General features: G+C 45.8%; 1 protein-coding gene across 1 annotated transcript in view; it reads right to left on the bottom strand.

The window, feature by feature from the left end:
* MYOM2 (myomesin 2) overlaps positions 1-18,554 on the bottom strand; it is an 85,633-nt gene that overhangs the window by 58,018 nt on the left and 9,061 nt on the right. Inside the window, exons 6-10 of the mRNA XM_058525373.1 lie at positions 11,062-11,150; positions 10,919-10,969; positions 8,330-8,494; positions 4,423-4,584; positions 1,798-1,939 (exon numbers count right to left, since the gene is read on the bottom strand). Coding sequence (XP_058381356.1) covers positions 1,798-1,939; positions 4,423-4,584; positions 8,330-8,494; positions 10,919-10,969; positions 11,062-11,150 — 609 coding nt within the window. The remainder of the gene's footprint in view (positions 1-1,797; positions 1,940-4,422; positions 4,585-8,329; positions 8,495-10,918; positions 10,970-11,061; positions 11,151-18,554) is intronic.

The following is an 18,554-nucleotide window of genomic DNA, read 5'->3' as shown; positions in this document are numbered from 1 at the left end:
TTCCTGCCTTCAGTTACATTTAGGCAAAGTCTCCTCCAAAAGTCATTTCAGATCCATCCTTGATAATTCTTTTTCCAATTTACGTGGCAAAATCACAGGGCTCCACCCTAAGCCCCCGGCACGCCTGATGCCAAGCCAAGGAAATGGAATGGCCCCTCCCTCCATGTGCCACACACGCATCTTACTCTACGGAGCCACTGGAGGGAGTTCTCATTGGAATGTTGGCTCACAGTCTATTCCAATGATGGTAAGATGTTCCTTTCTAGAACGCTTCTCATGTGGAATTTGGAAGTCTTTTCAAAATATTAATTAAGTCCTGACCAGAAACCTGAAAATGTAGAAAAGAGTAACCTCCATTTTTCACGGGTTGAGAAATTTCAGGACCAAAACTTCATGTCAAATTCCCAGGAGAAAATAACAAGCTCAGGAAATTGATCTTTCAGAGCTGCTCAGCGTCGGGGTTGTACATTCGCTTTAGAAAGAATCGAGTCTCTCTCCTCCTGACTACTGAGAATTTTTAATGAAAGTTCTCCGACCCACGTGTGCTGACCTGTTTCAGCCAGAGTATGACAAGGTCAAAACTGAGAGTCTGGCAGGGAAAACCTCAGCCTAAATCAACAACTGGCAAGGGTGGGAGGGAGCTCAGGAAAGGACTGCCTTCCGGATCCAGAATGTTCCACTGCCTTTATCTTCTTTAACCAGGGAGAGAGGAGAGTGGATTATTAACTTATTAATCATTTTTGCCAAATGGTTGGAAAAATTAAGTGTTGCAGAATAGAAAATGGCTTTTGTTTTTTGTTTTTTAATTCAAAGTAAAGCCTGAACAACACCCTCTGCAAATCTGACGCCAGCATATCAAAATATTACCCCAACAGTGAATATTTTACCTAAACAAGTAGCTTCGTTAGGTTGGAGAAGAGAATTTAATCAACCTAATGCCAAAAAAAGCAAGCTGATTGATTTTATTCCTGAAATAACCATCTTGTTTTATTATGTTTTATGCATATAAAATTTTAAATTCCTACCAGGAATGATTCTCTTATAACCCAATAGTGTAGACCCTACTGTCTTACATCTAAATTCATTTCCTTTGACTGTAATTTCTTTCAGTGATCAAAATGCATATTTGAGGCATAAATTGCATATCCAATAAATTCACTGGCTCTGCTGAGTTTCATTCCCAGGCTATAAGTGCTCTATCAAGGAAAGGAGCAGGAAAGAGTTAAAACTCTATTGGGTTTAGTGATGACCTACATTTAAGTTACTGACTCAAAGATAAATTCCAACAATTTTTACTTTGAAACTTCAATATTTTTAACTTGGAAACAAGAAGAAAACTTTATTATTTAATAGAGAAGAGGAATAGGACTTTGGGTGTGAATGAGCTGGCACTCTCCTTAGCTACGTCTCTCATCCTGGTCCTCGGGAGGAGGAACAGGGCAGAACCTCCTCAGCCGGAGCCTCATTCCCAGCCCCAGGCTGAACCCTCCGCAGAACAGGGAAACCCAGCTCACGCCTGGAGAGGTAAGATGTGATTTGATGCTGGGCATTGAACAGACAGACAGAGCTCCAATTACAACACAAAGAAATCTAATGTGGTTACACTAGGTCCCGCCTATTTGGCAATATTTACCAATTCTCTCATCAGGAGCGTTAAATGACCAAAATAGTGAAGGACCTAGATCCCATCAAGAATGGTGTCACAAACTTGAGTTTAGACACCCCCAAATATGCTGTCCATGACAATATTCATTTCAGGAACATTTCCGTGCCTGGAAGAACGCAATGGACGCTCACCGATCAATGAAGTAGCCGATGACGGGGCTCTCGGCGGTGGTGTTGGGTGGCTTCCACGTTACAATGACATAATCTCGGTTGGCATCGTGACACTGCAAGTCCATAGGCGCGCCAGGAGCCCCTGTGACCAGTGGGTCAGCGTCTGGGTGGGGGAGGAGAGAAAAGATGTGTGTCCAGGGTCATGTAGAGGGGGCTCATTTTGAAGCCTGTTGACAGCTTCTTCCAACTCAGAACTCCACCTGCTCCCTTTGGCCCACCGTTAAACCCTCACGTCCAAACGACTTGAGTATTTTTTTACTGTGATGGATTGGTGACAAGAAATATAAACATACTCATGAGTTTTTTTAAGAATTCAAAACATTCTGTCCTTCTACAAAATGCTCCAATCTATTATTTTTCGTAATTGGATCCAAACTTAAAGTCCACCTTCTCTTGATGGCATGCTATTAGGTAATGTCGTGTCATCAAAAATTTGCTGATGAAACCATAATGATAATGTGGCCTTTTGAACACCTGAGAAATATTACCTTAGACACTTTCATATTTCAAAATCCTTAGAAGATCTGAAGACTTAAAAATGTTTTTCCTGCAAGTTGTGAGCGAATGTTTGGGTCCATACTCGATTCGTTCATTTCTCGGCCTGTTTGTGATCACAATGCAATTAGGTTTGGTTTTCACACTTTAATTACACCAGCACTGAAGGCCAACAGGGCTATTCAGGAAGGTAACACACTGAACGTTTAACTCCCTTACCTAAAATGCGTGTTTACTCAGTAGCCACGGCTGTTCTGCCCCCTTGGCAGTGTGAGCATTATACAGTTTCTCGTCCCAGTCTCCTCAGCATAGTAAAAGCTGAGAATTTCTTGACATGGAGCCAGATATTTTCTCTCACATTCAAAATCCTCAGAAAGTAATCAGAACAGTTGAACCCCGCCAAATGTGTTGGTGGAGCGGAATAAGCAAGGCAACTTCAGCTATGTTGTATTTATTGCACTTTTATGGGGCGAAACGTCTTGCCAGGAGGCATACACAGAGAATGGAAGGTACGTTTTAATGCCAACCTAATAAAAGCGGTAAAACTTTGTGGAAGGGTCTAAAACCCCAGCCTCGTAAGCTTATGTCATCATGTGGGGGAGGGGAGGGTGAACGCCCTTATTTGTTCAGCATTTGTTCTTTTTTTTTTAAGTATTCCCAATGACACGGCCCTTCCTTCATGCTCTGATCTAACTGATCTGGTTTGGGAAGGACGATACACTGACAGGGTTGTTCCAGGCACATGTGCCCTGGAGTCAGGCAGGCACAGAGGTGTGGGAAGCACTTCAGGCCAGTTGGTCAGAACGGAGGGCATAGCAGCCAGTGGATGGCGCAGACTGGGGAGATGGGGCCCCGGGATCAGGACAGCAACCGCCAGCCAACTAGAGTAGAGTGTGTCCATTCTTCACAGCGGTTCAGCTGTGCCTGGTGAGGAGGGGCCTCTAAGACAGAGGCTACAGGGTGTCTGGGGCAGGTGCTGAGAAAAGCCTGAGGGAGCCCATTCAGAGGTGCTGCCTCCCCAAAACAGGGGGCTGCCACTCTGCAGGGGGGCACTCCAGCTCCCAGCTCCCAGCTCCCAGAGAACCGAAACCCCAGCTCTTGCACTCGGAAGAGGTTCCCCTGCCTCTGAGCCTCCACATCGTCACTGACAATGTGAGAATTTTAGGTTACATATACATATGTGTGAGAACAATAAGAATTTTAGGTTACATATACATATGTGTGTACATATGTATGTACATATGCATAAACATATATGTACCTGTATGTATATGTATATATATACATACAGGTTGATGTATACATATATACATAATTTTATCCAATTCATAGATCCATTTATCCATTTTATATATAATATATATAGAATAGGTATATAAATGAAATGTACATATAAATACACACATATACATATGTACACCTATATGCCTATATATGATAGGCATTTATCTATAACATATATATAAAATACATATATCTAACACTGTGCTGGCGTGTGGTGAATTTGCTGTGCTTTTCACATGATGGGATCAGTAAAGCCTTCCCCTGGGGCTGCTGTGAGATTCACACGACCCTACATGGACCGCTGAGACAGAGCACTCAGCAGGTACAGGCAGCGTGACTGTCTTCAGCACACAGTTAATTGAAGTCAGTGGTAATAATAACAGCAGAGTTGCCGCCATCGTAGACTTGGAAGCAAGCCTGGAGGGAGGGAGAGGAACCGGAGACACAGGCGGCCCCTGCTCCGGTCCCCTCTCCAATCTTATGCGAAATTCCCTCGAGCATTAGTAATTCAGGTGTGCTCTCTCTTTGGAGTCGTTTTATAAATTCTAGCAATTTTATCAGTGATCAGACAGACAGAAAGCTCTGATTCTGACCTATTCCCAATTATATCTCACTGATTTCATGGACTTATTGTCAGGATGCAATCCGACGTGTAGCTAGGAAATATCTACTTCACCATCTGGAAGTTTCCACGGAGCAAAGTCACCCTGCTCCCCCTTCTGCTTAGTCCTCCATCTGCCCGAGGTCTGCCCTCCCCGTGAGGCTCAGGCCCTCCCTGGGACCACATTCACACCCGGGCCGACGCACCTCTCACGAACAGGAAGGCGCTGTGCTCTCTGATGCCTCCTCGCGACACGATCCTCAGAGTGTACAGACCTTCGTCATCCTTGTTCAGGTGGCTGAAGGACAGCGAGGCCTGGCCCTCCCCGAAGAACATCTTTGTCCACTTGGACTCTTTCAGCAGCACATCTGGAAGAGCACCCAAATGCAGAATTTGCTTCAGAAACCACCAAAGAAATCCAAGACAACATACGTGGACAGACGTGCAGGCGTGGTGGGGCAGGACCTCCCAGTGCGACACCAAGGAACGAAGCTTCACTTCATAAACACCTGAAAGCCGTTTACACAGAGGACACACGCACAAATGAAGGATCAGGAGGGAAGGAGAATTCGCAGCACAGGACAAAGGGTGGATGGCGAGAGGATAAAGATGGAGCGCATCGTGAAGGGACCGCTGGCTTTGCCTTCAGAGCACTTGCTGCTTCCCAGCTGGAGGGCTCCTGTCTGGGTCCATGTCCTCGTCCATCACACAGTGACCCTCATCACATCTACCACGCTCCGTTTCATTAGAAGTAGGTGCTCCACCCGGCAGAAAGCAAGCAACCTGGATGCTGGCATAGAGAAAGGCTTCCGTGAGGTTCCTGAGCTATAATAAAGTACCAACAAACCACAGGTCACAAGGCAACGGAACTGAAGAGGCAAATTGTGAAAGAAGAAACGCCGATGACGAGGAAGCTTATGAGAAAATATTCAACCGGAAATCAAGGAAACTCAGAGTAAAATAACAAGAAACTGTTTTCCAACTAATTTTGGCAAATACGAAACAAGGCAACAACCACGATTGGGAAGGGCGGGAAGATATGTCATCCTTCTCCTTCTGGTCGGTATGCGGGTACACAGGGCAAGTAGAGAGTGTTTGTCAAAAGTCTTAAAAGATGCAGGCAATTTTGGACACCAAAATACAAATCTAAGAATTGTCCCACGGTAACAAATAGTGGCACGTGATGAGGATTTAATTCCAGAATTGTTTATACCAGAAAAAATACAAACCAACTCAAACAGTGAAATACAAGGCAAGCATGGACTATCCACATAAGGAGATACAGTGGCCTCTGGCTAACGCTGTCGAAGAAAAATCATTGCCACAAAAACGTGTGTATGATAGCTTATTAAATGAAAAAAAGAGATTTCAAATTGAATACATCTTCCCTGCTTTAATATATTTGTATAGATACGGAGATATACCAACCACAAAGGGATAATAGTTATTTTTGTTAGAGAAATTATAGTTTTCAGAGGGTATTTTTTGCAATAAACATACACTTTGTTACAAGAAAAAGGAGTTATTCTTACATTTTTAATTTTAAAAATTGGCATGTATCAAACTTGACCACGAACCCCGGAGTCCTCTGGCCCACAGCACACAGACGCAGGACGACTTTTGCTCCATGGGGCTTAAGAGGCAAAGCCCCACTTGGCAGCACCGTGAATAAAAATGGCAAATATGTCATAAAATAAAAATTCTAAGTTGTTTTATCCATTTTTATCTCTTTTCTTGAGGAAGTAGTGCAGTACCTGATACACGGTTAGTACAATAAAAACACAATACAATGCAATGTAATTCAAAATACAATAAAAATGTAATATTCAAAATAAGAATTAGTGAGAAGGGATGACAAAGTAAATAACTTAGACTGGAGAGAGAAGGCTCCCTTGTCCGAAAGCCAGGAAGAGGACGCCCACCCGGAACCAACCCTGCAGCACCTTCATCTGGGACTTCCAGCCTCCAGAACTGGAGACATAGGGCTGTTGTTGAAGCCGCCCAGCCTGCAGTATTTTGTCATCGCAGCTCGAACAGACTAAGACACCAGATTACTCAGGGCAGGATACTATCCTGGCACTTGGTCCAAGAACCTGTTTCTCTCACACACTAAAGGGAAAACCGTTGCTGGTGATTAAATATGCAGCCTGTTTACATGTATGTAACCTGAACAGGACCCTCAGGCCCATGTCGTGCTCTCCTTGAGCAACACATGTAGTTGGGAGCCAGTTCCTTGAACCAACGTCCATCCCATCATTGGCTTCATGACCTTATCATAACTTACTAAATCGGCCTCAAGTGCAAATCTCACCCAAAAGTGGTCTTTGGTTTATTATAAGTAAGCAAGGCTCTCCCGTCTGTGATGAGATTAGAGCTCTAATCCTTCATTTGTCCCCAATTTCACTTTCCCTGCTGCACACATCGCCTCGGGCTTCACTGCCACCCGGTAGCTCACAGCTCATTAATTTTAAGCAGTGAAAAGTATCTCCCTGCATTTTAATGTCTAAAAATAAGCCACAGAGAATGGTCTCCACTGGTCTCCACTGGAATAAGACAGCCTGCGAAGATGTGATCATGGCTGTCGTCATGCAGCTACTTTTACAGGAAATCCCAGAACTGTAGCAAGCCCCTGACTGGATGTGCAGGAAGGCTTGTCAGCTACGGTTCTTGAACGTGTATATTCCTTTCACGTTCGTCAAGGCAGGGAAACTGCCATGAGCCCAGAATTCCAGGCACTTCCTAGACACGAGAAGTTCTAAAATTGATGTCACCACCCTTTGGGGATATTAGGAGAACTCTCCTCAAATCAATTTCATTTCCCTCCAGAAAGAGTAAATTAGATTCTTAGAACTTAAATTAGATGTTAAATCTTAAACTAGAATTACAAAGGATAGATTAAGTCTCCTTTGCCACCACAGAGCGTCTCTTCCTCTCTCTTTCCCTCTCCCTCGTGGAACATAAAAAGCAGCCATGGTCGTACTATTCTATTCCAACAGAAGATCGTGGGTCTCATGCCCCTACAAACCCACGTTCACTCCCAGCTGCTATGTGCAAGGTCACCAGTATACTCTCTGTGCCCGGGACACGTTTCCATGTCTTCCTGCCTCTGTCCTTCAGCACACAGAGTCCCACCCCCCCACCACCAGTCGAAAGCCTCGTCTTTCAACAACCTTGTTTTTCTTTCCATCAAGCTCTCCTTCATCACTCCAAACCTGTTTTCTTGGCTCAACTCTGACAGTCCCCACGGCCAGCACCACGTATTCGGCAGATTATCATAACGTGTTCTGGTGCATTTCTTATACTTTAAAGGCATTGCTGTACCATTTTGTGCATTTTCCCCAACTAGACCATAAATATCTTATGGGCAGAAATGATGTATTTTTCTTTGTAGCATTTTACATCGTGTTAGGACCTGAACAAATATCAACAGAATATTTTGTAATTGAATCCATAGAAAACAAGTTCCCTGAGAAGCAACAGCCCAGGGAAGATGAAGACGTTTCCTTCTACGGGTGGGTACACATGGCAGCACAGGATAAGCTGTGCCCACTGAAGAAATGGCACACAGAGGCAAGGAACAAGGACCCTGGAACCAGAGTGCCGGGTTCAGATCCCTCTCTGCCCCTTTCCAGGGGAAGCCTTGAGCAAGTCCCTTATCCCAGCTCCCATCTGTAACAGGGACCTAACCCCACCATCCCTCTCACAGGGTCCTTATGAAATTAAGTGAGTCATCACAGTCAGAACAGAGCCCAGCACATGATAAGCTCTAATAAATGCTGGCTATTGTTGTAGCCAAGGGAAAACATAAAGATATAGACACCTCACTCATTCTGTTTAATCACATGGAGACCCTCTTTATGGAGCTATAAAAATCTCTGATGACTCCTCCAAACCCAGACCCTCCCTGTCTACCTTTCCACATCCCCTGGGTGAAGTTCATGGTCGATGGCAGGCTCCAGGTTCCGCTTTGCTGCCTGCAGCTATCACGGTGGTAGAGACCAATGCTAAATTAACTGGAAAGTTTAAAATTCCTTTTCACCCCAAAGTGGCCAAGACCCGAAGCAGGTGGGCGGAACGCTTCCCCCGGGTGTGGGTGGCTGTCCCTGCACTCACCGTCCCGGTACCACTCGGCTCGAGGCTGCACCCTTTTCAGCTCCGGTGTCACCAGCAGCGTGCACTTAAGAGTGAGAGTCTCGCCTTCTCTTCTGAAGGTGACCCCGAATTTCTCCAAAAACTGGATGTCAAAGTGCATGTATGGAACCACGGACGATAAGGGCACTGCACAGAGAGAAGGGACACAGTTAGAGCACAGGGGGCGAGCGGACTTCAGGCACAGCCCACATGTCAGGCCATTTCTGGAAAAGTGTATTTCCCACCACCATGTAATGTTCACTTCCTCAAATGAGCCGCATTTTGGAATGAATGATTCTTCTCCCCAAATTCACAGCTTGAAGCCTTTACCCCCAAAGGCGTGGGACTGGAGGTGGGGCCTTGGGGAGGAGATTAGGTTTAGATGAGGCCATGGGAGCAGGCCCCATGATGGGATTAGTGTCCTTATAAGGAGGAGACCAGAGCCCTTTCTCTCTCCCCCCTGTGGGGACACAGTGAGAAGGAGGCATCCACCAGCCAGGAAGACTGCCTCACCCACGTGGCCGGCACCTTGATCTTGGACCTCCAGCCTCCGGAACCATGAGCAGTCAATGTCTGTTGGTTAAGCCCCCCGGTCTGTGGCATTTGTTATGACAGCAGAGCTAACTAAGACAAGCCACTTCTGTAGAATCAGAAAACCAGTCTTGGGGTTGTACCTTGCCATTTGTGCCAAAGGGGACGGAGAGGCACGGATGTGCAGGGAGGCAACCTGGACCCCAAACCACGTGTTAAGAGTAGAGTTTAAATTCTGCATCGGCCCCAGGTGTGGCTTCAGGTCACGCAGACTCCGAGTCCACAGCTTTCTCATCTTCAGAATGAACCGTGTTGTGCTCACCAATAGAACACCACTTACAGTACAGACAAAGTGAATTAACTAGATCCCATGGTATCAGCCTGATTAAATCTCAAAAATATAATGTTTGTGGGGGAGAAAGTACACTTCTGAAAAAAATCTACAGTAACATTTTTAAACAACAAAAAAAAATCTATGATTTACAAATATACACGTGCAGTGAAATTTTCGAAAATAGCTGCAGACTTTAAGATGATGGTTTCCGCTTAGGAGGAAGGCCTCGAACGGGGAAGGGGCAGGGAAAGATCGTGGAGCTTCATTGTCTCTGTGACAGCTTTAGTCCTCCAAAGATAACTGAGTGCCACCACACTGCACACTTGAACATGCTTCATTTTGTGCGATGCCAATTTGACTTCAATTTTAAAAAGTAACTGAAGCAAAATGGCAGCGTATTTACATTTGTTAAAATGGGGGGTGAATACAGGAGCATCTACTGTGTCTGATCCATAATTTCGGAGGTTGTAAATACTTTGAAGTTTTTACTTAGAAAGATAAAATTTTAACAAATAGAAGAAACCCATCGGACGGGACTGGGCAGCTTCTGAGGCCCCTTCCAGCTTGGTCAGTGCGTCAGGGCCGGCCTCCAAGTGGAAACTGCGCTGTCCTTGGAATCCAGGGCACCCGTCACACCAGGCTCAGGTCTCCCTGACTCTCCACTGCGCTGGCCTTGAACTTGTGCCCCTTGCCTGTGAGTGGTCCTGGATGCCCCCAAGTGTTGGACATAAGACCATCAATAAAATTCACGCAGAAATGACCCAAAGGAGGTTACACACAAAGTGTTCAGTGGCCGCCGGAAAGGCTTCCCCTCCGTCACTGTTCTGGTCAGTGCTTCTCTCACAGACACTGGATTTGCAACGTCTGGACCTCAGATTATGATCAAATCAAAGCTGCCACGGGAAGACGCAAGTAGTCTTTTGGAGGGTCAGGTCGATCCGAAATCTCATTCCCAAACCATAACATTTTGAAAGTAGTCTACCAAGTCATAGTCCTCAAGATGCCATCCCACGGCTGCCTTCTCCACCCTCCCCTGACTCTGGTCAACCAGCTTCTTGGGCCGTCTAGTTGAAAACTAGCCCTGGATCTCAGAAAGAGACCCCACTTGCCTCCTACAGGACCACTGCAGGTCACCGTGGAAACAGGAGACCACGTGGTGGCATAGGGTTCATCAGCATCACGGAAGAGCTGGTGGCTCTCACAAAGTGCACAGGGAAACCTCAAGGATGCGACAGTAAGTGGAAGACCAGGATGCCAAGTCACACATGCCACAGCACGTATCACGTGTATCCAGGAAAAGGAATTTAAACCACATAAAGGCAGGCCTGGGGCTGCTGCATATCCTCCTGTTGATCCACCTCAGCTGTTTGCTAAAAATGAGCACAGCGAATTTTGGGGTAAAAAAGGAAAACTGTGGCAACTGTACGCATTCATGTCAAGGAGTTGGATTCCTTTTTTTTCCCCAATTCAAAAATGTAAAGTCTCTCAAGGCAACAATTTCACCAGTGTCTAAAAATTCCCCCTAGCCACAAAATTACAGGGGAGCAGATCGTCAGCAGACTAACCCTGGCCAGGAAAAACTTGGAAGAGTCTTTTGAAATATGATTTAAAAATATATATATTTCACCATTAGACAATAATTTTTAAAATTATACACTATGTCACCACACATTGTTCTGCCTGAATAGGAAAAAGAATCCACTTACATCCAATTGGGAGTCCCACGGAATGGAACGGCTCCTCGTCTCCTCGGAACCCTGCAAGACAGCTGGTGAGCAAGACGAAGAAAGAGAAAGAAGGCGCGAAGGCAGCAACCGCCCCCCACCCCCCCAGGAACGTGCAAACTCACTTCTCACCACGACCGCCGCGTTGGTCGACACCTGTCCATGCACGTTCGTCGCCACCGCGGAGTAGGTTGCAGTATCGTCAAAGTGTGCCCTTGGAGAGAAAAAGCCAGACGCCGTCCTGAACGCACTGCGGGACTGTTTTGACAAGTCGGTGACCCGAATGTGACCACAGACATTCCTCGAGAGCAGCTCGGGTGACCTGGATCCGTTGTTCATGGTGATGCTTAAGAACAATGCCAGCTCTATCCTTGGAACGAGGTATTAATTATAGACCCGGGTGAGTCTGATTCTGGACTACGGCTTGGCTTTGGCTTTGAGGAAAAAAATGCACTAGCATTTCTGATAATCCTTAACTTCATTCTGGAGGAGAAGTCTATAATCCATTCCGGTCTTATTTTTCTACCTCTATAGAATTCGTGGTTTTATCTTGTCAATGGGCAGGCTCCAATGACCCCACCCTCCAGGAGAATTAACCTCACCTCACTCCCCACCAGGGATTCTCATGCTGATGGGAGATTATGTCCAGAACTCCAAAGTAATATGATCACTCAGATAAGTCTCACTCACTCGAGGGTGTGTTGAAGATGTCTGAGCTGGACCCCACCTGACACATCTGTCTTAGAAGAGTTATGAGGGAGGCATGTTCCCCCCTGGAAAGAACAATGGCTCAAGAACCTCCAGACTCCAGTTTCTCGAGGGTGGAGCTCCTCCGTCTCCCCACATCCATCTCGCCAAAGTTGAAGCTTGTTTTCTTGGCTATGAGCTATCTTACCACCAGCTCCTGCAGAAAACATCACTGAGACAAGAGGGATGTAGGAGGAGGGGCTGATGCTCGTTGAGATTTTACTAAACGCCAGGCAGTCTGCTAGTGACTTGACGTTGGCTATTTTGTATAATAGTCTCCAGTGCCCTAAAAAATAGATACGGTTAGCCCATTAACACGGGAGAAAGTTGACACTTAAAGAAGCTGGGTACACAAGGTTCACCTAACTCCAAAATTTGCCCTCTTTGTGCTAGCTTCTGCAGCCTATCCAGAAGCGGGCCTCTTGAGCATTACGTCAATATGGGAAGGGAACTAACAAAAACCCCACTCACCAGAAAGAAAGAAAAAGTTTACTCAAGCCTTACTTATAAAGTGCTTTAAGCCACCACTGCTCCCAGAGACAAATCCGTTCTTGGGAGGTCATTAGTAATTTTATTTTCTTCTCTATTCCACTGGAGCTGAAAATATGTTCTTTGACCAAAGAATACACCATGTCTACCATAAAGGGGAGACAGAGAGTTTCAGAGACTTATGCTGTCTGCTAAGGAGCCCGCCCCTTCCTCCATGAGGTTCAAATCCGGTTGCAATGTGTCAGGCCTCCTTGAATGCCGCTGCGCAAGGGAGATATCACACAGACGGAGCCCACTCCTGTAGATGTTCAAACTAAGTGCCTTCTTTTGGGTTCACCTTGGAGGAATGCAAGCCAAACCACAGAGCCCATCACCAAAGCTGCAATTCCAGCCTGAACTCATTAGAGCTACTGCGCCATGCAATTCCCAAATACACTTCGGGGACCTCTTATCCTCAGGGGCAGAGTCAGAGTGAGCGTGAAACATAAAAATCTCGCAATGCGAATGCTTTCTCCACTGCTAAACACTAACGCTCTGTGCTAATCTGCTCACACAATGCATGCACGCACACGCCCACAGCCAGCACAGCGGCTGCCTCGCAGGAACACAGCGGGGGGCTGGGGGCTGGGGTGGGAGGAAGAATTCCTTCTCTCCCATACCCTTAGGCATTGCTTGAATTTTTTTTCATCTGTGCCTGTGTTATTTCTTCTAAACAACGAAACCGCTGTATTTTCATAAATGCATTCTCCAAACATGAGGGTATTCTTCTTCTGGGACTAGCCCTAATCTTTCTCTACCAGGATCCCGCCCCCAACAGCAATATCCCGACAGATGAGAGAAACAAGAGCCGTACACCCACAGGCACCGCTGGCAGTAGTGGAAGGCCAGGGCACACTGGAGAGAAGCAAGGCGTTCTATCAAATCTGCTTGATCAAGGTCTCCCGACCTAGACCTGTTCTGGAACCCACAGTGACTGAGATTTAGAAGGAGGAGCGAGAAGGCAACACAGACACTCGCACCGAGCAGAGTGGATGGGGCAGGTCCAGCACAGGGAGTGACCCCTGGACACCTGGACAGGATGGACTGTCCCTTGCGCCCAACTGGTCAACGTGGCTACCAGTTCCTGAGTGAGGAGGTTATAGAGCCTGAGCCCAAAGTGAGTGCTCAGAGAAGAGGGTGTGGACTTCACTTAGAGCATGTCCATCATGTCAAAAACCCTGCTGGATGTCACTATCAGTGGTTTTCAAACTGTGCCCCATAGTTTTCAAACTGACTCTCCCAAATCTGCTACCAATTTCTTCTCCAATATGCATTTTATCAGTTTTTTAAACCATGGTAAAAATATGTCCTCAACGTACCATAGGCTAGTCGCATACTGAAGCCCAACAACACAAGCTTTGGGCTGCAGCCAATTTGTTGGTGCACAGCCAGCCTCAGGCAAAGCTGCTCCTGACTTCTCAGCTTAATTGAAAAATATTCTGAGATTTCAAGGTAAAACAATGTTTCCATTTGCAACTGCTCATCTTTGTGAATCAGGAATTTTGCAATATTGTGCAATCAGAATAAAATCCAGGGGGAAATGGTTGCTGAGCGTATTATACGACTGCAGTCACCAGGCACAAGTCCTCACGTCAGATCTGTGCCTGCCTCAGCTCAGCCTGAGAGGGCTCATCTACTGGCTCTATAATAAATACACAGTATGGATTTTAAATGTCTCAGAGACATTTATTGAGTACCTACGCTTTACTCGGGTGACTTTGATGATTAAATAAAACAACGTATTTGAAAACACTTTGTAATTTTAGAGTACTATATTAACCTTGTATATTATTAGTTATTTTAATTAGTATATTGGTTGTTAGCTGAATTCCTGGACCAAAGTTCAAAGAAGATTCCCTTTCCCTCCTAGTCGAAGGCCATGTCCTTCACCTTTACATTCCAACATATTAATTGTTCTGTCATTGTTCCTTAGCTGGGACTAGCTGGGAGGGATACGGGAAAGGAATTGGCTGCAATGGAATTGGTGAAAACAACTGCTTGCACCAGAGAAGAGAAGGAAAGAGCAGAGGAGTCCCACGTGCCAAGGCCACCCAGGGAACAGCTTCTCCCACAGGATTTTGAGCCTGTTTTTCAGTTGACTTAGGACATTAAGATCCGAGGGAGAGCCACCTAACACATTAGCACTGACGGGCTCGTCAAGGAACCAATTAGCACTTCATACTTAGCGGGAGGGACCAGGCTGGGAACCCTGTACTTAGGAGATTAAACCTTCTGCGATGATATGCAAAATATAAGCGCATGTGCTCACAGGCATTTATCCAGGAGAGAGGATCCACAGTGTTCCTCTGGTTTGCGAAGTCCACAACCCGAAAATATTCAGACCCACCGATTTACTAGAATTGTCCCCGATGTAGGGTGCGCCCAGTGAGGCAGTACAAGATAACGCACTGGGTGTGCAGGGAAGTTAGAACCTCTGGCTCTGTTTACTGTTATCTCACTCTTTTTGCATTTCTCTTTTGTAAATGTTTTCCATTATATCAAATATACTGGGACATATGTAGATTATAAATACGCATGCACGTCTGTGTTGGGGTGTGGACTCCTGGTGCCGTGGGTGGGCTGTAGGAAGTAGGGCATCTGTGGCATGGACAGAGTGGATAGCAGGGGGCGGGGCGGGGGGGGGGGGACAGGCAGGGCTTGGCAGCTACTGAGGATACTGAGCCCAGCTTGAAATTTTGTCCCTGGGTGATTTGGAGACCCCCATGCCTGAGCACAACCCAGTGGGACTCCATCCCTTCTCTCCTTCCCAAGACAGCTCCAGAGAAGCATTTAGCTTGCCCACGGAGTCTAATTCAAGCCTTGACTTCATGCTGAGAAATTGCAAGCAAGTGATTAAGGGGCAAGGGTTTTATTTTCTGTTTGGACTGGCTCCCAGTGTTGACAGAGATAGTTTCCTTTGGTCTCCATTTTTATAAACTTCCGTGGGGCACTTTTGCATCCCAAAGTCTCCATTTGAAGTGCCCCCAAGACAACCCCACTGAGAGACTAATAATATTTTATCCATTTTAACCATGGGCAGACAAATGTTTAAGTGGCACATGAATTTCTCCTGGGTCATCAGGTCCCACGTCCTCAAACTCCAAGTGGTGTTGACACTGGATTTAAAATTTAGCTCAAATTAGAATTTGAATATCAAAGTCTAAAAATAAAGTGCAAGAAGTTAGTCCTAAAGCCGTTCTACAGTGGCGAGTGGGGAGTAGAGATGTTACAAATAAAATACAAGATAGATTGTTCTAAACACTTATAGAAAAATGTGAGAATAACATTCAAATTCTTTGAAGAAACAGAACTCAAATTATGAGTCCCAAGAGAAAATCCTACGAGCACATAAAATAGTGTCAACTACACTTTAATTTCAAACAGTTCTGAAGGGCAGTGAGCTTCCTTTTCGGCACTTCAAGAATCTGGCGACAGGGGCCAAGGAATAGTCATAGGAATAAATGTCACTCCTGTAACAGAAAGAAAAGCTCATTCCTGAGCCGGTCTCGAGAGGGGAGCCAGCACATTCCACACCACTTAAATCGGCCACAGATCAGATGATGATAACTCAGCAGTTCGGTATGAACAGCTGAGATGAGCTGTAATTTGTGGGCTTCCCCACTGGTCTTTTTCTGAAGAATACTCACATTTCATCTGTTAAAAACATCCCAGTGCAGATAAGAATATTGAGAGAAAAATTAGCCTCCGGAATTTCCTTTTCCTGAATTCCTCGAATATTTGCATACTTGTACAAAATCCAAGTATATCTAAGGAGACCTGGATTCGTGAATCGAGTAGTCATGGCGTCCTGGGGCCTCTACTGATTTATTATTCACTTGGTGCAAAGCCTCTATCGTTTCCAATACAAATTTAAAAGTTGCCAACACTAGTGTGACTAGGACGTTTTTCATACTTGAGAAAAGGGAATGGCTTTTCTTTTTAAAACGATAATTAAAATACAGCTGGGAAACGAGCCAGTTGCTAACTCAGACTGACCCACCTCACCCTCAGCAGTCACAGGGCACCTGTATGACAGAGCAGACCTCCCGGACAACAAAGGAGGGTGAATGTTCTCCTTCTAGAGAGTATGGTTTACTGCCTGTGAGAATTTCCACACATTTTGGAAATCAAAGGAGAGAAAACTACTCTCTCAAAAAAGGCAGCAAGGGGCCTGGGAATTCCAGCTCGAGGCACGAGGAGACCCCAGCCCTCCACATGAGCTTGTGCCTAGACCCCCACCCCTCAGCCTTCCTCATCCCAGCTGATGCATGGACCCCAACCTTTGGAACTGCTTTTGACGCTCTTTTTCACTAACACCCCACATCCAATCCATCAGCAAATCCTATTGTGTCCCCCTTCAAAATCTGTGCAGAGTCCACACCCTTCTCACCAGCTCCACTGCACCCACTGCTCCAAGACCCCACCATCTTTCCTGAATTTCAGCAGAGCTTCCCAACAGTGTGCCCTGCCTTCTATTCACAGCAGGCTGACCCTTTGGAAATGTAAGTCAGCTCTTTCTCTCCTCTGAAGTCTGCCCTTTGCCCCCAAGGAAACGCCAAGTTCCCTGCGACAGCCTGCGTGTGATCTGATGTGATCTGCTCAGCCCTGGCTACATCTCCGACGGCCTGTCCTGAGACTCCCACCCACCACTCCAGCCCAGAGGCCCAGAGGTGCTTCCTGGAGCCTCTGCCCCACATCTCTCTGTCCCACTCCTTCATCTACTGTGAGCCTTGCTCCTAAGACATCTTCTCCATGCAGGTCTACCCAACCACGCTATTCGACACCACAAGCCCCCTGCAGGCCATAGGTTCCCCATCTACCCAGCACTCTGACCTGCTATATAATCCACTTTTTTACTATGCGTGTGGTCCACCTCCTCATGCTAGGAGTAAGACCTCCAAGTCAGGGACCTGGGTTTGGTCTTTGTATCCCAAGTATGTAGAACAGCGTCTGGCATATGGCAGGTTCTCAATAAACAGTGCTTTAGGGCCAGGAGGCCAGGGCCTCTAGCTTTCCTAAAGAGCCTCAAACTTACCTAGAGAAACAAGGTAATGACTGGTCACAAATACTAATCTCAACTGTAACATTTAACACCTATGCTAATTAATCTGCAGGTGGAATCACGGTTCTGGTGGTGGGAAAACTTCCAGGCCTCACGGAGGCTCCTAGAAGGCTGCACGAGGAGGAGGGACAAGGTGGAGCCCGAGCAGACAGCAGCGTCCAGCTCCACCAGGCTGAGGGATGGGCACCTCTATGCCATGCCGCCCTGGGAGTGCAGGCGAGGGGCGCCAGGAGGGGTAGCCAAGCCTGGGCCCTTCCGAGAAAGTTTAAACTGAGCCTAATGATGATGCAGTCATGCTTCACAGTTCAGTAATAAATAAAATCACATATTTGAATGGTTTCCTGATTTTTTACATTATTTATACCAGCACCCCTCATCTTTTCCCAGAAAGAATTTGATACAACTTACTACACACACATAATTACCATATATTTATATCATACATATAAACAGAGCCTGTATGTTCTTATTTGATTCTCACAATAACTCTATTAAGGCAAACAGAGAAGATGACATTTTTATTATCTGTCTGTTGATAATTATTTTCAGACAAGAATAGTACAATTCAGGAAGAGCTGATGACTTACCTGAAGTCACAGCATAGATGGTAGATTGGGGATCCAAACCCAGGTCTCAGGTTCCTGGACAAGTGTGCATGTTCTTAATTATAGTCCATTATGTAGTCACATTTACCAGAAAAATTAACAGTTGAGCCCTGGGAAAGTGTCATGATATACTATTCACGAAAAAAGGTGGATTGCAAAATGTTATGATCCTTTTGTAAAAAATAAAAACTGTGTATACAAGAGAAACAGAGAGAAAATGAACAGCAAAATCTCACTTTTATAAAAAAAAATCAAAGTATGCATGTATGTTTAGAGGAGTGTGTGTGTTGCGTAAGGAAAAAAGTACAGTTGTCTTATACACCAAAATACTGACACTGGTGTTGGAAATATGGCTGGTTTTTATTTTCTTTTACTTATCTGTATTTTCTACATTTTTTCAATTTGCTATGAAAAAAATAATGAAGGTGATATTTCTTTGAAGAGTCTGAGTTTAAGGATTGTTACTCAAACCTGGTACAAGACGCAGCCCACTGCAAACAGAGGTGACCTCCATCTGTGTGTCGCTGTAGCCCTGACCCCTGGACCCCATCCCCTTTCCTTGAACCATTTATTCTCTTGGTTCCCAGAACGGGAGCCTGGACCAGCGACTGGATTTGCACCCTCTGGCCTGACACCAAAGACAAGGAAGGGAAGCTTCTACCACCAATTAAATTAA

This window comes from Diceros bicornis, chromosome 29 (genome assembly GCF_020826845.1).
Source record: "Diceros bicornis minor isolate mBicDic1 chromosome 29, mDicBic1.mat.cur, whole genome shotgun sequence".
Taxonomy (NCBI): Eukaryota; Metazoa; Chordata; class Mammalia; order Perissodactyla; family Rhinocerotidae; genus Diceros; species Diceros bicornis.
Note: the sequence above shows the minus strand (reverse complement) of the source record. Positions and strands in the feature narration are given on the sequence as shown.